This window comes from Crinia signifera, chromosome 9, assembly GCF_055691185.1.
Source record: "Crinia signifera chromosome 9, ASM5569118v1, whole genome shotgun sequence".
In the NCBI taxonomy this organism is placed as follows: Eukaryota; Metazoa; Chordata; class Amphibia; order Anura; family Myobatrachidae; genus Crinia; species Crinia signifera.
In genome coordinates, this window is record NC_139225.1 from 157587363 (window position 1) to 157610760 (window position 23398).

At 45.2% G+C, this 23398-nt stretch overlaps 1 protein-coding gene across 2 annotated transcripts in view; it reads left to right on the forward strand.

Moving 5' to 3' along the window:
• Positions 1 to 22901: 22901 nt before the first annotated feature.
• OCRL (OCRL inositol polyphosphate-5-phosphatase) overlaps positions 22902 to 23398 on the forward strand; it is a 65735-nt gene continuing 65238 nt past the window's right edge. For both annotated transcript variants that reach the window (XM_083160329.1, XM_083160330.1), the window contains exon 1: positions 22902 to 23056. In XM_083160329.1, coding sequence (XP_083016455.1) covers positions 23021 to 23056 — 36 coding nt within the window. In that variant the 5' untranslated portion in view covers positions 22902 to 23020. The remainder of the gene's footprint in view (positions 23057 to 23398) is intronic.

A 23398-nucleotide genomic window follows, 5' to 3' on the forward strand; every position in this document is an offset into this window, starting at 1 on the left:
CCTACACTGCATCAGTTACTTGTTATACTTAGTGTGTTATTATCGGGCCTTCCTCAGTGTTCCTACACTGCATCAGTTACTTGCTATAGTTAGTGTGTTATTATCGGTCTTCCTCAGTGTTCCTACACTGCATCAGTTACTAGTTATACTTAGTGTGTTATTATCGGGTCTTCCTCAGTGTTCCTACACTGCATCAGTTACTTGTTATACTTAGTGTGTTATTATCGGGCCTTCCTCAGTGTTCCTACACTGCATCAGTTACTTGTTATACTTAGTGTGTTATTATCGGGTATTCCTCAGTGTTCCTACACTGCATCAGTTACTTGCTATAATTAGTGTGTTATTATCGGGACTTCATCAGTGTTCCTACACTGCATCAGTTACTTGTTATACTTAGTGTGTTATTATCGGGACTTCCTCAGTGTTCCTACACTGCATCAGTTACTTGCTATAGTTAGTGTGTTATTATCGGGACTTCACCAGTGTTCATACACTGCATCAGTTACTTGTTATACTTAGTGTGTTATTATCGGGTATTCCTCAGTGTTCCTACACTGCATCAGTTACTTGCTATAGTTAGTGTGTTATTATCGGGACTTCACCAGTGTTCCTACACTGCATCAGTTACTTGTTATACTTAGTGTGTTATTATCAGGGCTTCCTCAGTGTTCCTAAACTGCATCAGTTTCTTGCTATAGTTAGTGTGTTATTATTGGGTCTTTATCAGTGTTCATACACTGCATCAGTTACTTGTTATGCTTAGTGTGTTATTATCGGGACTTCCTCAGTGTTCCTACACTACATCAGTTACTAGTTATACTTAGTGTGTTATTATCGGTCTTCCTCAGTGTTCCTACACTGCATCAGTTACTTGTTATACTTAGTGTGTTATTATCGGGTATTCCTCAGTGTTCCTACACTGCATCAGTTACTTGTTATAGTTAGTGTGTTATTTTCGGGACTTCATCAGTGTTCCTACACTGCATCAGTTACTTGCTATAGTTAGTGTGTTATTATCGGGACTTCATCAGTGTTCATACACTGCATCAGTTACTTGTTATAGTTAGTGTGTTATGATCGGGACTTCATCAGTGTTCCTACACTGCATCAGTTACTTGCTATAGTTAGTGTGTTATTTTCGGGACTTCATCAGTGTTCATACACTGCATCAGTTACTTGTTATACTTAGTGTGTTATTATCGGGACTTCATCAGTGTTCCTACACTGCATCAGTTACTTGCTATAGTTAGTGTGTTATTATCGGGACTTCCTCAGTGTTCCTACACTGCATCAGTTACTTGCTATTGTTAGTGTGTTATTATCGGGACTTCATCAGTGTTCCTACACTGCATCAGTTACTTGCTATAGTTAGTGTGTTATTATCGGGACTTCATCAGTGTTCATACACTGCATCAGTTACTTGCTATAGTTAGTGTGTTATTATCGGGACTTCATCAGTGTTCCTACACTGCATCAGTTACTTGCTATAGTTAGTGTGTTATTATCGGGACTTCATCAGTGTTCCTACACTGCATCAGTTACTTGCTATAGTTAGTGTGTTATTATCGGGACTTCATCAGTGTTCATACACTGCATCAGTTACTTGCTATAGTTAGTGTGTTATTATCAGGTCTTCCTCAGTGTTCCTACACTGCATCAGTTACTTGCTATAGTTAGTGTGTTATTATCGGGGCTTCATCAGTGTTCATACACTGCATCAGTTACTTGCTATAGTTAGTGTGTTATGATCGGGACTTCATCAGTGTTCCTACACTGCATCAGTTACTTGCTATAGTTAGTGTGTTATTTTCGGGACTTCATCAGTGTTCATACACTGCATCAGTTACTTGTTATACTTAGTGTGTTATTATCGGGACTTCATCAGTGTTCCTACACTGCATCAGTTACAGTACTTGCTATAGTTAGTGTGTTATTATCGGGACTTCATCAGTGTTCCTACACTGCATCAGTTACTTGCTATTGTTAGTGTGTTATTATCGGGACTTCATCAGTGTTCCTACACTGCATCAGTTACTTGCTATAGTTAGTGTGTTATTATCGGGACTTCATCAGTGTTCATACACTGCATCAGTTACTTGCTATAGTTAGTGTGTTATTATCGGGACTTCATCAGTGTTCCTACACTGCATCAGTTACTTGCTATAGTTAGTGTGTTATTATCGGGACTTCATCAGTGTTCCTACACTGCATCAGTTACTTGCTATAGTTAGTGTGTTATTATCGGGACTTCATCAGTGTTCATACACTGCATCAGTTACTTGCTATAGTTAGTGTGTTATTATCAGGTCTTCCTCAGTGTTCCTACACTGCATCAGTTACTTGCTATAGTTAGTGTGTTATTATCGGGGCTTCATCAGTGTTCATACACTGCATCAGTTACTTGCTATAGTTAGTGTGTTATTATCGGGACTTCATCAGTGTTCTTACTCCCATCTTCAAATCCTGGAACTGCCCACATAACCTTCATAAACCTTTCCCAACCAAATACCTCCCTGACCTTGTGAGGGCCTCAAAGTTATGAGTGGCTATAAGCCAGGTTACGGCAGTGCAGGGCCTAGCAATAGTTCATAAAGATGTTGGCCACCCACCCACCTGAATTCCTGAAGGGAACTTATTCAGACCACCCCACTATGGTATGGTAGCCCAGGCTACTCTCATTAGTAGGGGTAGTCTGGACAATTGTCGGCTACCCGTACTAATGATTTAATGACATCATGATCATGCAACATAAAATGTGCTGCCCTCCCACCTGCTATTCTCTGTTCTGTCCATGCTGTGGTGACAGTCTATCAACCTAGGCGGAGCATAACTGCAGGAGAAACGCAGGTAGCGTGGACTGGAGGCAGTATAGCACCAGGGATGTGCAATGGGACAGTGTGGAAGTTTGGTCAAACTCAATTATAAACATGGGTGCCGGACGGGGTCCTGACAGCCGGGATCCCGACAACATTTACCCGACGTCGGAATCCCGACTGTTAAAACACCAACAGACAGGTTCCCAACGTCCAACGGCTATTCTCCCGCATGGGGATCCACGACCCCCATAGAGGGAGAATAAAATAGGTGGTGAGCGTAGCGAGCCCCTGTGCCCGCAGCGTGGCGAGCGCAGCGAGCCCGCAAGGGGCTTAGTTGCGCTCGCCATGCTGTCTGAGTCCGGCCAGTCGGGCTAATGACTGTTGGGATCCCGAATGTCGGAACCCTATACCACACCCATAAACATCCCCCACCACAATAACCACAGATAATAGAATAATCACTGTGCAATGTAAATGTAATATCACAGTGCTATTATGCTCCACTGTGCTGCAGTAATACAGCGGATATTTATTACATTGCATAACAAATATTAATTATCCCTGCGTATCAATGCTTAACTCCCTATAGATGATAAACTTTCGAGCAGGGCCTTTCTCCCTCTATGACTGTCCGTTATCCCCAAGCGTTGTTTTTTCACTGTTTCCAATACTTTTGTTTTACATGATCACTGTTTCCAATTGTAAATGGCAACGGAATTTTCTGCATTATATAAGAAACTTAATGAATTAATAATCTTATGCTGCTTTCAGACCGCATAACTGGCTTTGACCCTGTATTTGGAAACGTTTCCAAAAACGGGTCTGCCAGATAAAACCCCTTTCACACCGCAGCACTTAAACGGTATATTACCGTTTAAGTGCCGATTTTTTGACACTGGCAGACCCGTTTTTGGAAACTTTCCAAATACAGGGTCAAAGCCAGTGCAGCCTTCAGCCCTCCCCTCCGTGCAGCTCCCCCCCACCTCGCGTGTCGACCGAGAGCATGTCGACGCCCCCCCGCGCATGTCGACGCCCCCCGCGCATGTCGACGCCCCCCGCGCGTGTTGACGCCCCCCCCCCCCCCACCCCACCCCGCGTGTCGGCGCCCCCCCCCCCGTGTTGACTTACCCCGTGCCGGTACCTCCGTTGTGGACTGCAGCTCAGTATGCTCGGAAAGCACTTATGAAAAAAGTGTCTTCCAGAAAATGGCTGCCCCATAGGAAACCCTGTTTAAAAAAACTGTCTTCCGTATGGGGGGCAGCCATTTTCTGAAAGACACTTTTTTCATAAGTGCTTTCCGAGCATACTGAGCTGCAGTGCCGGGAACCACAACGGAGATACCTGCACGGGGTAAGTCGACACGGGGGGGGGCGCCGACACGCGCGGGGGGGGGGTCGACACGCGGGGGGGCCGTCGACACGCGCGGGGGGCGTCGACACGCGCGCGGGGGGTGTCGACACGCGCGCGGGGGGTGTCGACACGCGCGCGGGGGGGCTCCAGTGCTGTGAATACTTAATGAGCGCTCATTAAGTATTCACTGTGCTGAATTTAGGACCCAGCTCATTGGCTGGGTCCTAAATACCGTTTCTGAGCCGATTTTTGCGCTAAAATACCGGTTCAGAAACGGGTAGGACCCTGCATTTTAACCGGTTAGAAAAAACGGCATTTTCTAACCGGTTAAGTGGGACTGGACCTTTCAGACCGCACACATTACCGTTTTAAAACGGTAAAAAAACGGCAATTTACCGTTTTAAAAGTGCGGTCTGAAAGGGGCATTAGTGGGGTATTAACTCTCCTCCATTGATAAATATTAAGAACCTGGAACTGTCCCTTTAAATTAGACACAACAAACAGCTGTATATAATGTTGCAGATCAGTCTGGGGTGTGCAGACGTCACGCTGACTGCGATATTAGCACACACACTACCCTGGAATGATGAACACCCTCCCAGGCTCCGATACGCTGCACATCGCATTATGCATTTTGTGGAGGAGGTAAAGGTTACCACTTTCAAATGTTAAAAGCATCTTTGCCAGGCTCCTTGTGGGAAAAGTCATCGCTGCCTTGTCTTTTGAAAACAAAAAGATGCATTATTTTACAGCACCCCCGAGTGTTGTACAGAATCCTGTGCCTCGCAGCCCGTCAGCAAATTCAGCACTTTTAAAGTTACATCGGCTGTGATGACTATAGGAAAAATAATGGAGTTTGAAGACAACGCTCAGACAAACATTACTTTTTGCTGGCCCCGTGCCCAAAAACAGCCAAGATGGAAAATTGCATTAGAATGCAAGAACCTGCACTTGTGTGAGCGCTGGATCCATTATTCTCTAATATCAGAAATGGGAACATCGGTCATGTTACCCAAATAGAACTTAGCAAAGGCTTAGTGATGGTGGGAGCAGGGGCTGCCATTACTTAGAGCCCCAGGGCAGGACCGTCTTAATAGCACTGGGCGAAACCCCTACATAACCATTCATGAGAATAAATGAAAATAACTTTTCTTGGTATAACAGAAAAATAAAATACAGCGCAGGTATAAGACGTTAGTGGCAATTGGTTGAAAAGTGTCATGTGGATGGCGTGGATGGTTGGGAACCAGGACTGGGCTGTAGAAAACAGAATATTTCCATATTGTATCAGAATCCAATATCAAAACAAGATTGCAATAACTACCTAACTAAAAAGTGGAAAATACATAAAACAAAACTACCCAAAGCAAACCTCTGCATAACCCGGTTGGAACCCGGTCGGAATCCTGGCGGTTGAAATACCGATGCCGGAATCCCGACCGCCGCAATGCCGGCAATTTCTCCCTCTAGAGGGAGAATATAATATTGTGCTGAGCGTAGCGATCCACGCGCCCCCCCCCCCCCCCTTGTCGGTATTTCGGCGGTCTGGTATTTCGACAGCCGCGATTCCGACCGCCGGGATTTCGTACTGAATCCCCTGTATGACCTATCCTAAACCTAGGTGTACTTGGATCCCAAAACAACTTAAGCCTATTAACTACACTGAAATGCCCCCTTCACTGAGGGAAGGAATGATCACGATCTTGTATAAGCGGAAGGGGGAGAGATGTGACCTGAAAAATTGGCACCCCATCTCTCTCCTGAATGTGAACTACAAGATCCTCGCCAAGGTACTTGCCAATCAGCTGAAGGCTGTCATTGGGCAGATCGTTCATCCAGACCAAACCGGCGGCATTCCTGGCCGCAGAATCACAGACAGCATTGCCCTCCTTAGAGACATGGGGGGAGATTCTCTAAGAATCTCCGCCCCCCTTCGCATTTATAATTATCGCATATGTTGTAACATATGCGATAATTATAGCAAAGGACAGCTCTTGCGTTAAGAGCTGTCCTTTGCGGTGAGAGTCGCCGGGTCCCAGCAGGTCCCGGCGGCTCCCCCCTCCCTCCCACACCTGGCGCTGCTGCTGCTGCGCCGGGCTCTCCTACTCCCTGCGCCCGGAAGAGGATCAGTGCAGGGAGGAGGTCACAGGTCCGGGCAGCACAGAGCTGTGCTGCCCGGACACAGGTGAGGGGGCGATGCGGGTGGCGGGGGTCCGTGCGGGGCGGCGGGGGTCGGCGCGGGGCGGCGGTGGGATGCGGTAGAAGCCCATTGGCTTCTATGGGGCATCGCCAGATTTTTCTGGCGATGCCCCCCGCCGCATTAACCCGGCGGGGGATGCTTACAGCATCCCAAAATGCTGTAAAAACTCCAATAACGGGGTTTTTACCGCATTTCTTGCTTAGAGAATCTCCCCCATGGTCCATTACGTTAAAGCTCGCAATGTGCGCACTTCAGTCTTGATCAGGAAAATGCCTTTGACCGTGTCTCCCATGAGCTGATGGGCAAGGTACTGCATAAATTTGGTCTTGGTGAATTGTTCTGTTCACATGTTAACCTGATGTTACCTTGACCTTCACAGCTTGATGTTGGAGAATGGCTGAAAGACTGACCCCTTCCCAGTATTGTCTGGGGTCAGACAAGGCTGCCCTCTTTCGCCTCTTCTTTTCCTGTGTGTTATATAGCTTTTCGCTGTATCCATCAGGCAAAATCCAGAGATCATAGGGATCACCGCACTGCGTCCAGACCACTCAGAGGCCAAGTGTTCGCTGTACATGGTTGACGTCACGGTGTTCTGTGCAGACCAGAGATCGGTGATGGCCCATGTCTAGACCAGTGAAGACTTTGGCCGTGCTTCAGGAGCAAAGGTCAACCTTGGGAAGTCAGAGGCTAGGCTCTTTGAAAAGTGGCGCCTGTCATCCTCTGCATAGGCAAATGCAGGGGGGGGGGGGTTTCTGGGGGGGGGGGTTTCTGGTTGCCCAGAAACCCACCTCTTGGCAAGTGTCTTACATCATGACAATAGCACTGGTATGTAATATGATCAATAGAGTTGCCACCACACCATGCAGTGTATGTGTGGATCTGAGCCCTCAAACATTGCAATGGACCAGAGGGCAGCTGCCAGGAGGAAGAGACAGGAGCCTTACCATATAGTGGGAGATTGTGAGTGTTTAGAAAGTGCAGTACTGTTCTATTATGTTTGTGTATTTATTTATTATGATTATGATATGTTTAACCTTTTCCTGCCCACTTATCTTATTTCATTGTTTGAAACAGCCTATACTATCAAATCTGTACTTTAAAATATTATTGCTGTATTCCATACAGTATCCAGTGTATATAAAGACCAATATTCAGGATAGAATCGCCAGCCCCTGCAAGGACAAGAGGGGCTCCATCTGTATACTGTTTCCATATGTACTGTGTTTTGGCTATGCTGTGACACGGTACTGTATATATGTTATAATTGTTATTGTCTGTTTTTTGCATTCTTTATGTACAATAAAGACCTGCTTTTTCAATCAAAAAAGAGTGCTGCCCACCAGTGACTTAGGTACTCTGGAGTTACTTTGTGCTTGAATGAAGTGGTGAGCTGGGAGAATGCAGGCCAGCGATGCAGATGCACTGGGATTACCTTGTGCAGTACTGGAAGAATGCAATTGTTATGCTGTGTACACACAGTGAGATTCCCTTGCTATTCGACTTAAGATTCGAGTGCTATGTAATCTTTGCTATCTCTGTACTATTTGCATACAATTAATACTATCTGCATTAGATTTGCACTATATATAGTAATTACTGCCCTGTCTATGTGGGTTTCAGTTTGTGCTTCACAGGAACGCGCATTGGGATTGCAAGGTAAAAAACCTGTGTGATCTGCATACGATCTACATACGATCCCGATGCGATTTTTACTATATAGTCAAAATCTCATACTGATTGTACCCATGTGTACACACGATTAGGGATCAGGGTGTGGAGACCCTGTTGCGAGTGCCCAATGGTTCTGTTTGCCTCCTGCATGTTAAGGCTTGTAACACCTGTAACAGTGTTTGTGGGGGCAAATTAGGTCAGCCCCAACTCCGGTGCCACCAGGTCTTACGAGGGACAAGGCTGCTACAGGAGGATTGAGCGCTGCAAGGAATGGCCCACACGCTGACCCCTCTGTGCGTGGGGACAAGGCCCACAACACTGCACAAGGTAATACCTAGGACTGTCAATCCCCAAAAAACACAAGAGATGCAACAAGGCATAAGGTGGTTCCAAATACACATAAAATCTAGTTCCCAAAGATGGGACAGCAACAATGCAGAAAGATGTTACACTAAACAACAAAATATAAAGGGCCAGATGCACTAAGCTTCAAAAGTGATACAATGGAGAGTGATAAACAACCAACCAATAAGCTTCTGCCTGACATTTTACAAACACAGCCTGTGACATGGAAGCTAGGAGATGATTGGCTGGCTGTTTATCACTCTCCATTTGATCACCATTTGAGGAAGCGGGAGTACCGCAAAACGGACGTTTGTCCATCTAATTATCTACAAGCCAGACAGGAGATACCAGTCCCATCTGGCCTCAGAGACCCCTGAGGGAGCGTTCAGCCTTTAGCACTTCCAAACGAACAAGGAGTACATGATAGCACCTATCTATCCTGTTGGGAGGTGGTAAGATCCCCCTAGAGGGGAATAAACATATTTTTGTGTTTTTCATAAACATAATTGCACTATCTGGTAACAGAACATCATATGGGAAGTGTCCCATGTATCTATAGAAAGCCAAATTGGGAGACTACAGATTGTATAAATGGCTAAACAGTGACAGATGTAAAGCTCCTGTTTATTTATTAGAAAATCTATTGCATGATACTTTCTTTCTTAAAAGATCATATTTTCTGGCACTGTCTCTTCTAATTAATTCTATGTTTCTGGTACACTGGAGACGAGACGCATCGCTCATCGCCCACCAATGCTCACAGCACATGGGAGAAAGCAGCATGATGAGGAGTCTGTAGGTGTAACCAATCTAGTCTCTGCTCTATCACCACTTTCTGGGCACACCCATTCATGGTTGAAGTGACAATTCCCTGCAAGGGTGGCAGCCAACCAGGGAGGTCTCTTCTCTAACGTGAACAGGAGCAACCCACTGTTTCATATCCATATCTGCAACTGTCGCACGGATCCAACCCGCTCAATTGTGGGGATTGATAAAGTCAATCCACTAAACGACAATCAGCAGCAGTTCAAAGCCGTGCAAACAATCATACTGCAGGGATATACTAGCACATCTCCTACCTCCATGTCTGTCTGTTGTTACCCAGTTTGTTTTATCACTGTTTACTATTGTAAAGCGCAACGGAATCTGCTGCGCTATATAAGAAACTGCAAATAAATAAATAATAAATAAATAAATAAATCTACATAAACCTACTTAACCCTCAAATTCTAAACTTACTCCAATTTCTACTACCACTTGTTATTTGTTCTCAGAACAATATATGAAGACCAGATCGTTGCATTTATAGAGGCTATTTTAGTGCAACCTTGAGACCACTAGGTGTTGCTACAATAACCAGATACAATTTTATACTGTGCATTTGCTGAAATCTCCCCCTATTTCCAATTACACCAGGGGTACTCTGTGTTTTCTTGTCAATATCATAGATTGAAATACAGCTTCTGGGATTAGACATTGACAACATAATTGAGTATATTCGCAACTCACCGACAACATAGAGGTGTCCTCTAGTAATTTCCTTATTATCGACGCAAAATTGGTAGTCTTATTTCATTGATACTAATCGATCAGGGAACGTGACTTATACCGCAAGTCAAACCCTGAGAAGGAAGATAAGACTGCCTACATAAGGCGGGGACTCTGGATATATAAGGATTCTTTTCATGTGTATATGTTACGTGTGTCATGTATGTCCTATGTCATGTTAAAATCACCTTTTAATGATTATTAATTAAACGCTAAGTTTTAATCAAAGTGTGCCCCCAAACAAAGAGAGTACTTTCTCTTTCCTTGTTTGACTCCTGCCTTCCACCCTGCCAGCCGTCGAAAGATGATGGCCTTCGAAGGACCCAACTGCTGAGACTCCAGCGCGGATAGCGTGCCTGGAGCCCTGGGCACCAGCGTCCGGCGGCCAGTCTCTCAGACTCCCTGGAGTTACCTTGTGCTTGAATGCATTGGAGAACTGGAAGAATGTAGGCAAGCTCTTCAGGTAATTGAGAGTGATTGAGGATTAAAGAGCAGCAAACCAGGACTCCAGGATTGACCAATGATAGCAGGACAGCTATTCAGGATGCTGGTATTGACCGATGAATAGCAGGGCAGAAACACAGGCCAACGGGATTGTCTGATTATAGCAGGACAGCTATTCAGGGTAGCTGTTGGATCCAATCAGTGTTATGGATTAAATAAAGCACAAGAGTCTTCAGACAACCAGGAGCAGGTCTGCAGACTGCATACAGGGTATGTACAACAAAGCACTGGTGATTACTCAGACTGGCTTTATACCCCTGGCTGGATGGTGATTGGCTATGGCGATCATCTGATGGCAGTGTGTCTGCCGATTGGGTCCAGGACTGTCAGCTGACAAGAATTATCATGGTGGAGCCAAGTACTGGGCTTGTAGGAAAACTCCAGCGTGGAGAAGCCACGTGCAAGCAATGATGACCGCAGTGCCAGTGGGGACTGGGAACCTGCACAATGCACTAGTACAGTAGGAGAATGCTTCTCAGGACAGCGCTGCCATACCCCGTTTTGTGACAAGAAGGTTTCAAATGTATCAAAATTGCAACACAAGTAAAGACGGATGGTCTTTAGGGCCCATACACTACAACGATATGTCTGACCCTGAAGTTGGAGGCATATTTGTGTCTAACATTTTATAAACTGGAAGCCGCGTGTCAAGTAAGCCGTAGAACCCGTGTCACAAGGGACGTTTCTGTTATACTACCAAAGTTTAGCAGTGTTGTCGGTCCCCGCCCCCAGTGAATGTCACATTGCATTGGGGAGGAGCTTCGCAACTCTGCAGCCTGTATGAATCCTTAGGACCTGTACTCAGTAGAAGGCCACAGAGTTGTCAGTGGCTTTTGGGCAGGGCTTAAAGTGATCCCAGAGAAATGAGGGAACTCATTTCTCCTGCCACCGACCCCCCTCCCCCATTAGGAAGAGTCTAGGCCAGTGCCAGGGTTTTGGGCACCCCTTGCAAACTATACATTTATTTACATTACAGACTTCTGTTTCCAGTTCATGCTGAGAGCAGCCTGAGCGGCACTGCTCCGACACCGGACCCACATATCCGCGGAACGGGGCAGGCATCCAGCCTCCCACACACCAGGCGACAGTCAACGCCATTAGGAAGACAAATGGACAAATTTCTGGCCCCGGGACGGCGCAGAAGCCGCAGCAGCAGCTCTTAGAGAAGTGCCGGGCAGACACCAACTTGGCGCCGGAGCAGGACTCGGCACCTCCCTCCCTGCTCACTGTCTGAGTAACTGACACGGAGAATAGTTGGAGCATTGAACCACAATATGTACGTGGCTCAGAAAGACATAATTAAGCTTCAAAAAGAAAATGACCAGCTTTGGGATAAGCTTGATGATAACCAGGATTGTGGGTCTCCCAGAGTCCATTAAAGGCCCAGCACTCTCTACGTTTGTGTCAACAACTTCACCACAGATATTGAATGTTCAGTCAGAATGCAAGGGTCTCGTGCCCACAGAGTAGGACCCCCTCCCAAACCCAATGATACCCGCCCCAGGGTAGTCCTTTTCCGCTGTATGAACTACCTACATAAGATGGCAATTTGGAAGGCATCCCACAAAATTACCACTCTCACATGGGAGGGTAAAACCCTACGATTGTTCCAAGATTTCTCGGTTGAACTGTCACGCACGAGAAGGGCATTTTCCCCTATCTGTACCAGATTAGTTGCAGACAAACGCAAGTTCGCACTGCTTTACCCCGCACGCCTTTGCATCTTCCCCCCCGATGACTCCCGTTATGACTTTTCTACACCAAAGGATGCAGAAGAATTCCTGAAAGAAGTAAATGCTGGAATATCGGCAGACATCACAGATCCTCCGGCATGAGTTTTATTATTTTCATTTAAAGGGCGATAGGTTCGCCTAAATTTCCCTCTCACCAAGTTTAACATGACTTTTGTTCTAAGCACCAAGTTATTCAAAGAACCAAGAATCGTTATCCACTAGTTCATCATGATGAAGCATCTCATCTATATATTTTATGTTGAGACTGTCATAATCTCTCCTTTTTAATGCTCAAATCTGAATGCCAATCTGGGTATTTCTGGGTTTCTATGTTTCTACTTCCTATTTTTCTTATTATTATTTTAATTCATATTTTTATGTCCACTCTTAAGAACTTTCCCTAATTCTGTTCAGAGAGCTTATATAGCAATTTAAAAGTCATTATTTATTACCTCCAAAGGGTTACGGGTCAACGATTATGTACCGGTTTAGTTACAATATGTTGTGCAACTTTAAATTGCCCATCAATGATTCCAGTTTTTTATCAGTATTGTGCGGAATGTCGTTCTTTCTATTTCAATATTTAGTATGTTTAGCATACATTCTTTCTGTATTTTTTGCCCCCCCCCATTGTCTAGTCAATGTTTGTCTTCCCTTACCCATTTTCCCATCAGTACACCCTGACAGACTGAACCTTATTCCTCGTAGACCTACGCAAATCCATCCAGACTCTGGGCCTTATTCTGGTTGGAGCGGCCGGGCCGTACGCGTACGTCCCGGGGTTTTTAATGATCTGCGCATGCGTACATTCGCTAATGCGCAGGCGCGAACACTCCACAACGCTTACGGACGGGTCTCTACGTGCGAAAAAACCTGTACGCGAGTGTACGGGCATTGGGGGCGGCATAGGGGCGTGATAAGGGGAGCGGCCGAAATAATGAGGGAAAATGGGCGTAAATATGGGCGTACACGGGGGTGTGCACCAAAAATGAGCGGTGCTACTACCGCACGATCGACTAAAGCACCGTTCATTTCGGACACAAAACAGGCGGCCGCCAACCGCCATCTCAAACCACCCCTACAGATACCGCATGCCAGCGTGCGCCTGAGTTTGCTAATTTACGCTGATTACTACCAAACACATACACCAGAATGTAATAAGTAATGCTGCAGTCTATTAAGTCCAAACCATGATTTCACTACCTGCAAGCCACACACAGCACTCAAACACATTGGAAGCTTATCTTTCTATACTTCTCTACATTTAAAGGTTTGTTTAATTTAAGGTAAGAATCTTTGTAAGACCTGCTTATATATGCTAAGGTAGGTATTTGCTAAACAGTTATACACATTCACTACGTGCTTTCATAGACTTTACACAGTAGCACACTCAATCTACACAAGTCGACATGTGTCAACGTGTTCACTCTAATACAAACATAGGTTTTGTATTTATGATACAATAACATAAACCACATCTAACACCTACAAAGGATGTTTCAGCAATGTTTTAAGCCCATGGCCACTATTTTGCACATTAATTAATTCAATCAATTAATTAATTTTCATAATTAGAGTTGAAAGGCAAGATTTGCAGGTCCATATATGTGAAGGGTATGTCAGCGTACACGGACGTACGCTCACTCTCACGAGCGGTGACATAAGCTGACTTTTCTATTGGAAACAATAGGGACCCGTCCGTGCAAGCTGGCGTACGGTCATATAGCCGCAAGAAGGCGGTGGGAAGACGGCCGAGAGACGTCCGTAAACGGTGCTGTACGCTCAATTGTACGCCAGTTGTCGGAGTGTAAGGGCTGGCCCGTCCGTGTACGTTGGCGTACGCTCAATTGTACGCCACTCCCCTTTGCCGATGTTTCTGGCCGTACGATTGCGGCTGAGTTGTGGGTGGACTTAACCCCAACGGCCGCGTGCGGAGAGCGTACGCTAATAGTGAACGTACGCACGTTTGGCCGCTCCGATCAGAATAACCTCCTCTGTGTGGGCGGATTCCACTCACCAATGAAATGCCGCAAGTTTGTCTCTAATCCCCTCTCCTCTATCCCAAACATTTTAGGAATCATTGATTCATACGGCACGATATCGGGGTACAAAATCAACTTAGTCAAGACTTCCACCCCCCCCCCTTCAAATCTATTCTCCACCCATCAGGTAATATCCAAATTTTAAATCCAGACAACTCACATTAAATATTTAGGGATCTTAGTCACCAGAGACCCTCATAAACTATACAAATCTAACCCACCCCCCTTACTCTCCAAAATAGAATCCCAGCTGGAGAGCTGGGTGAAGCTCCCGTTGTCACTATTAGGTAGATCTGCTGCGTTGTAAAATGTTCCCCAAAATGTTCTATATGATCCAACTAATTCCTGCCATTATGCCCAAACAAGATATCCTCTATGTCAATAAACTCACGACTAAATTCCTGTGGAACGGAAAACGATCCAGGATGTCCATTTCCAAATTAATGAGGCCTAAAATGGAAGGTGGTTTGGATTTACCAGATTATCAAATCTATTCTTGGCCATCCCACTTTAGGATTATATCCAGGGCCGGAGCTACCATTAGGCAGCTTTAGGCATTTGCCTAGGGCGCTGCACACTGTAGGGCGGCACCACACGCTGCCGAGGAATAGTTCCTTTGCTATGTACTATCAGTACAGCTCAGCCCTTCCTCTCCCACATATCCGCCCCTCTGATTATCCCCCCTCCCGGCACCAGAATAGTCCTTCGATTTGCTGGTATTCACATGCCGGCTGCACCAACCATGTGACCACATACCCGCTCCCCCCCCCCGCCCCATACCCTCTCACTTTAACTGGCGCAGCGGCTGGAGGTGTCGCGCCGGTGTTACCGCTGACGCTGACTTTTTTTCTGTCTCCTGCTGCTGCTGATGCCGCCGGCGCCGAGGAGCAGTAGTGCTGAGCCTGCCCGGCGCCCAGCAAGGTGGCTGTGAGAGTACAGTCTCCCGTCAGCGCTGGGCTGAGGTTTTTCCTATTCGCAGCGAACCCGCCCGCAGCCCGGCCGCGGACCCTCCAGCCAGCATATATATCCCGGCTGTGGTGAGTCCCCTCCTTCCAGGCACCCACTGTGAAAATCATATGTGATAATGTGCACATAATATGTATACGAGTGTGTGTATATATATATATATATATATTATATATATATATATATATATATATATATATATACCAATGATGGCACTTCAGAAGCAGGTTATAATAATATAGTCATTCAGGTGTATTCAGTAATCTGATTGATTATATTATAACCTGCTTATGGAGGGCCATCATTTCTGGATTGGTATTTATTTTGTTTGGGCACCGGAGCCAGTTAATTCATTATTGTGAGTGCTGGCTGACTTAGACATATAGATAGATATCTATATGTCCAGGTATATATCCATCTAAATATTTATATGTGTGTGTGTTGTGTATATGTATGTCAAGGATAGGGGTGGGGGCTACAGATATTAGTGTACCGAGCCCCAATAGTTCTGTTGCTGTCCCTGCCCACCTGTCATCTGTCCTCAGAATATAAGATTTATAAGATGCCATGTTTGCAAAAGCCCCCCCGGTATTTTGGCAGGAGGTGGGGGGGGGGGGGTTGCGCCGACAATTTGCCTAGGGTGCCAAGAAATCTTGCACCGGCCCTGATTATATCTAAATGGCTAATGGACAATTCCACGTATACCAACCCTGATTTGGAAGGAGAAATATTCTACCCCCATTCTCCCAGCGCTCTTCTACATTCACATATAAAACTGATTCCCTCTGACACACTTAATCATATCTTATTTCGGGGCACCTGTGACGCTTGGACTCGGCTTAACAAAACTTTAAACAGGAAATCAAACATCTCACAATACATTCCTATCTGGCTCAATCCTCTTTTCCCCCCATCGATGACTAATAACACATTCCTGTCATGGAAATGCAACCAAATTATTTGATCCAGGAGGCACAATGTCACGTTTCGTGAAGCACCAGCTGGAGTGTAACGGAGGCTGGGTGTTTTGATATAAGGTTGTTGCATCAACGACAGAAGGGCGTGAAGCAATGAGATAAAGTAAAACCTTATTTAATGAAGATACTGCGATACAGGATATGAATAATGGCACAATAGTAAAACTGTAGTTTCTGATATGATAAAGTCAATAATATACAATACTATATTGGAGAGATTGAAGATGCTTGGTAATTGGGTAGTTGAAAGAAGTATGGATGATTGGATGAGGGTTGGATGATTGGATGGAGAATTGGATGATTGGATGAGGATTGAATGATTGAAAGAATCATGGATGGCTGGATGAAGATTGGATGATGAAGTCCGAATGATCTTGCTGAGTAGGATCGTGGCTGCAGAACCAGTAGTGACCACGGAGATTAACCATAAGGAATGAGGAGAAAGATAATACCCCTTTGGGGGGCTAACCTTGTCCAGTCCGTATAGACGGCAGCAGGTTCCGTGATGATAAGGTATAGCAGTGAGACGATCAGCAGGAGTTGAGAATGACTTCACCGGAGGTGCAGGAACTGTAGTGAACGCTACAGACAGCCAGGAGAGTTCAATGATGCGTGCAGATAGACATCATTGTACTGACTGCTGGTCTTGCCCGGCAAGTCAGTATTTGAAGGGGAAGCTGCGCCGTGATTGGCTTGCTGCTTGACAGCACTGAATGGAGCTGCGCAGCATAGGCTGATGGATCCCAAAAGATGGCCGCCGACAGGGGAGGCGACAGAAACCAGCCGGCGGCGATTGTGCGCGGATGCGCTGTTGCCGGCGTTTCCAGACAGAGGCCTGACCAGACACAGACCCATCATGGCGGCTCATGTCTCACGCCACCCAGACCCCGCATGGCACAAGAGTACACACCACCACTGTCACCTGGCGGTGACAGCACGAGAGCATGCACACTACCAGCATGGGGAACAGCAGCGGAGGTGAGTGCCAGGGCAGGAGACACGCTGATATAGGTCTTAGGGCTAGGCACAGCCCAGGGGAACCGGTTAGTAGCCACAATGTATACCTTTGATACCTTAAAACAGAGATACGACCTCCCGAACTCTAACTTCTGTATGTATCTCCAGGTCAGACACTTCATAACACCTCTTATATCTGATATTATATCCTCCTTGGAACCAGATCCACTAATGCCCCTCTTCAATACCCTAACAACCACTAAATATAAAACAGCATTCCTCATTAACATTCTATTAGAACACAAAACCCCACACTCAACAACCTCTCTCACTACACATTGGAGTACTGACCTATCAATTGAAGTAGACATGAAATCTCTAATTGGTCATTATTCCACCTCAATGAAGATACTTCAGTCAGCTTATCTCCAAGAAGTTCACTTCAAGACAATACATAGACTATATATAGCACCAGCCCAGAGTAAACACGTCTCCTGAGGCCACTGGGGAGTGTGTCAAACGTGGGATGACGAATGCAAAATATTTTCATTGCTTTTGGTCATGTAGGAAAATCTTGAAGTTCCGGAGAAAGGTTGTGCAATATATTAATGTACTATTCTCTACATCAGTTACCATTGATCCCCTGGCTTGCCTGTGTCTCAATTTTCGAAACTGGTCCTCCCTTTCCCACCCTAATAGTAACATCCCTCTCCTAACGGTTATACTTACTCTATCAAAGAAATTAGTACTGATCCACTGGATCAAACCGTCAGCGCCTTCTATATGTGAACTGAAGCACAGACTCCTTCAACTTCTACTATTCAACATCAGATCCCTGAAATTTAATATTTCATCTCCGCAAAACAAATTTCACCAAAAATGAGACTTGTTCATAAAATTGTTAGACCCAAAACTAAGTCAGCCAATATCCCAATCCCCATTTTTAAATGACCTCTCGACAGTCAGCTCGTGAGTGGGTCTGGATGTATAGGGGATTCCTGCCTTTGCGCGACACTCTCAATCCAAACTCTACCCGACAAAACAGTCTTGAAATTTCTTTACAGATTTTTAGGATAGTCTACGTACACAGTATTTTTCATAGATGACTATATCCCTGTTCAGGCCTTGAATCTGGGATCTACAGATGTCAATCAGTCTCCAGAACTCATTTCAAAATTATTTCTATCGCTTCTATCTTCTATATTATGTAATACCCAATAAAACTTTGAAACCAAATTTGTTAACATTACGCCACACAGTAGCACAATCATATTCACATTATACCGGATGTAGTGCCCCTGATTCATATTTCAACACATAGTGGTGCCCCTTGTTCACGTAATGACATAAAGTAGTGCCCCTTACTCACATTACAACACTCAAAAGTGCCCCTTCTTCATATTATGCTGCACAGTAGTACTCCTTATACATGTATGCCAAACTGTAGTGTCACTCCATAGTGGGAGGATAGGGGTGAGTAGGGCCTGAGCAGGGGAATGCCCAGAGTTTTATAGGGGTCCCCAATAAAAATGCTGGGCGTTCCCCTGGGAATGCAGGCGGGACAATGCCTGTTGTGGGGGGGGGGGCAGGCAAACATCACATGATGTCAGCACCCGCCCCCTTTTTCAACGCTCTGCAGCTGAAATACAAGTAAGTTCAGACTGACTTCCAAAGGGGAAAAAAATCATTCAAAGGTTGAATGTTTGGTTTGAGCATTTCTTCTTTTATGTTTCCAATGGAAACTGTGCCTTATATTTCTCTCTATTTCCCGATTCCTACATTAAATGTATTTTCTGGTCTTTTTTATGACACGCAGAAGGGTTCCTCTCTGCAAAGCCATCAATACTACAATCATTTTCCTATAGATTCACAGCACCGGATCGCGTCTCCTCCAGCTGGCTCCTCACAATGTTCCTGCCAGAGACAGTCCTCAGATCATCCACAATAAAGTACTTTATCTGCCCTCTACAATCACTTGGTCTGCAGCCCAATTGTATAATGTAATTATTATGTGCTATGCTAACCAAACCATCTGTTAGGTTTCAGTCACTGATGAGTTATTCCATCAACCAGGACCCGGCGCAGAGACGCGTCGTCCGCACTCTGTACCTGTAATTAGTTGCTTCATTGGATCTACAGAATTAATTAGAATCGGTGACTCTGTTTTTGGAAACATTATATCAGATGTACGAAAATTTTAACAAGAAGGTAAAATGTTTCTTGGTGACACCGCACTAACGGCAATAATATAAATCACAATGGATGTTCCTGCTGCATATACTGTATTATTGTTGGAAATACTGCAGCATGGACGTTATGAAGGCTACCGTTTGTTAAGCCGGCAGTGTCTTAGTCAACAGTCAAAAGGTCGGCCACTATAGGTTGATAGTCGACACATCAAAAAGGTCAACATGCAATAGCTCGGCATGGTCAAAAGGTCCACATTAGCAAAAGGTCGACATGAAAAAAGTGGACATGAGAAAAGGTAGACATGAGTCTTTAACTTTTTTCAGGTGTCTATGTCGACTGAGAGCAACATGGCCAGCAAGTGTACAGTGTCCCCTTGCCTGGCGCGCTGAGTGGGGTCCACATGGGCAAAATTGGCAATCATTTTCCAGATACTGGCTTTAACTTCCAGGTTGCTCAGACACGCATGCAGTCCACCCAGAACATAATACAGGGGAACGATGAACATGCAGTAGTAATTGTCACTAATTCACTTAACCCATTAACTATTTTTTTTTAAATAAGAAAGAAAACACTCAAATCATTTAATAAAATTTAGAAAAAAAAATATTTTTTTTTTTATGATCTATTTAAATATTTAACATGGAAAAAAAATGCTTAGGGGGAAAATTTACTAAGATCAAGGCAACAAATCAGATCACCCCAAAGAGATGGAATAGGTTTACTAATAGCCTTTTTTGGGGAGGGACAGAATGCCTCCCAGAAACGAATAAAAAGCAAAAAAAAACATAGGGGAAAAAGAGGAGGCATAACTCTTCCCAAAAGCCACTCAAAAAATAGTTCAGTACAGAGATCTTCTAATGCAAATAACATAGAAACCACCAACAAAAAGGGTAAGATTTTCAACTTGAGTGATACACTATTAACACAGGAGGAAGAAAAAATTGGGGAAAAGGGCCTCAAATTCGCCCCCACAGCTAAAGCCAACTCTCTTTTTGTTGACCTCCAAAAATTTGTGAGGAAAGTAAGCATCAAAAAGTTTTTTTCTATCCAAAGAAGGTGAAGAAGAATTGGAGCCCACACCCTCAGAGGAAAATGAGACCACCAACAAAACTTCCCTACGATGTAAATCAAAATTTTATTTTATGACTGCAGTGCGGACTCACCCCACAAGTAACTTAGGACATCGGCATCCTGCGGGGGCACCTTTGGAGGGCACCCGCCAATATATCTTCCTGCATTTTTCCTATGCCAGCCCCCTGCCTTTTCCAGGCATATATAATTATTTGAAAGTATTTACACAAATACAGACACACCCATGAGCAGACCACCCAAACAGAACACTGGTCACGCCCCCCACATTATTAGGTGCTGGCCACCACCCCTATTATTGCGCATAATAGGCCCTTGATCATTTTAAGCTCCAGGCCCATTTAGACCTTAATCTGGCTCTGTATAACCCATGCTGTAACAGGGGCAGTTGTGTACACACAGTGGCAGTTATATATAACCCATGCTGTGACAGTGGCAGTTATGTATAACCCATGCTGTAACAGGGGTAGTTATGTACACACAGTGGCAGTTATGTATAACCCATGCTGTAACAGGGGCAGTTATGTACACACAGTGGCAGTTATATATAACCCATGCTGTGACAGTGGCAGTTATGTATAACCCATGCTGTAACAGGGGCAGTTATGTACACACAGTGGCAGTTATATATAACCCATGCTGTGACAGTGGCAGTTATGTATAACCCATGCTGTAACAGGGGTAGTTATGTACACACAGTGGCAGTTATGTATAACCCATGCTGTAGGAGGGGGAGTTATGGGCACACAGTGGCAGTTATGTATAACCCATGCTGTAGGAGGGGCAGTTATGGGCACACCGTGGCAGTTATGTATAACCCATGCTGTGACAGGGGCAGTTATGTATAACCCATGCTGTAACAGGGGTAGTTATGTATAACCCATGCTGTGACAGTTATGTATAACCCATGCTGTAACAGGGGCAGTTATGTACACACAGTGGCAGTTATGTATAACCCATGCTGTAACAGGGGTAGTTATGTACACACAGTGGCAGTTATGTATAACCCATGCTGTAGGAGGGGCAGTTATGGACACACAGGAGCAGTTATGTATAACCCATGCTGTAACAGGGGCAGTTATGTACACACAGTGGCAGTTATGTATAACCCATGCTGTGACAAGGGCAGTTATGTATAACCCATGCTGTAACAGGGGTAGTTATGTATAACCCATGCTGTGACAGTTATGTATAACCCATGCTGTAATAGGGGCAGTTATGGACACACAGGAGCAGTTATATATAACCCATGCTGTGACAAGGGCAGTTATGTATAACCCATGCTGTAACAGGGGTAGTTATGTACACACAGTGGCAGTTATGTATAACCCATGCTGTAACAGGGGCAGTTATGGACACGCATTAGCAGTTATGTATAACCCATGCTGTAACAGGGGCAGTTATGGACACGCATTAGCAGTTATGTATAACCCATCCCTCCCGCCCTCTACGGTCAGCTGACGACTGTCGTCTCTCCTCCACCCTGATCACTGCTTCCCATGCTAGAGTACAGGACTTTGCCCGTGCTGCACCCCTTCAGTGGAACGCACTCCCTCGCTCCATTAGACTCTCCCCGACCTTGCAAAGCTTCAAACGGGCACTGAAAACTCACCTATTCATCAAAGCGTACCCTTCCACTGCATAAACAAGCCGGTTCTCCGACCCCTTGCCTGTTTCCTGTTTACATCCTGCTATCTAACCACCACCCCCTCGCTTGCACCTCTTGTAATCTGTCTGTCTCCCCTTCCTACTAGATTGTAAGCTCCTCCGAGTAGGGCCCTCTTCCCTCCTGTTGTCAAAGCCCACTTCTCTTCACATGTCACTCACAGCTCTCCTATACTCCAACACTCAGTGACCATCTTCATACTCCTCTCCATCATTGGCCTCTAGCCTCTAGTTGTATGTTGATTGAGTCCTCACTACTTATATCCAAGCTGTAATGTGTATTGATCTGTGGCGCTCTTTATTTGTACTGTATTTTTGTTATTTATTCAATGTTATGCCAAGTTTTGTTTCCCTGTATTGTTCCTTTGTATGGCGCTGCGAAACACTTGTGGCGCCTTATAAATAAAATTATAATAATAATAATTATAATAACCCATGCTGTAACAGGGGCAGTTATGTACAGAGTGGCAGTTATGTATAACCCATGCTGTGACAAGGGCAGTTATGTACACACAGTGGCAGTTATGTATAACTCATGCTGTAACAGGGGTAGTTATGTACACACATTAGCAGTTATGTATAACCCATGCTGTAACAGGGGTAGTTATGTACACACATTAGCAGTTATGTATAACCCATGCTGTAACAGGGGCAGTTATGGGCACACCGTGGCAGTTATGTATAACCCATGCTGTGACAGGGGCAGTTATGTATAACCATGGGGGCAGTTACTATGTACAACACATGCTGCAGGGCAGGAGCTGCTGTGCCTGTGACGGGATGATGAAAGATAAAGTTAAGTTCAAGTTGATGCTGAGGCTGCAGTTTCCTCCTCCGGCCGGCAGGGGCAGCAGCAGCAGTACGTAATGACGTCAAGGTGGGCACGTCGCCGGGTGGCTGCTGAGCGGCGACCGGGGGAGAGCTGACAGGGAGCGGCGGAGTCACCCACACACCGGGCCCGGGAGCGATGGAGAGGCCACGGCACCGCCCCGGGGAGATCCCGGTATCCTTCCCTGTTATGTGTCCGGTATTGTGGTCTCGCTGTGTTACGGTGTATACAAGTGTGTGTGTGTTATGTACAGTGCACTATACTGTGTGTGTTATGTACAGTGCACTATACTGTGTGTGTATATCTTACTGTACTGTGTATTATGTGCCGTATGTGTGTTGCAGTACAGTATATGTGTGTGTTATACAGTATAGGTGTCACACAGTGCACTGTATGTGTATATTATACTGTACTGTGTGTTATCTGCTGTAGACAGTATATGTATATTATACTGTATGTGTATATATTGTATATATGTCACACAGCATGTGTATATTACTGTATCTGTCACACAGC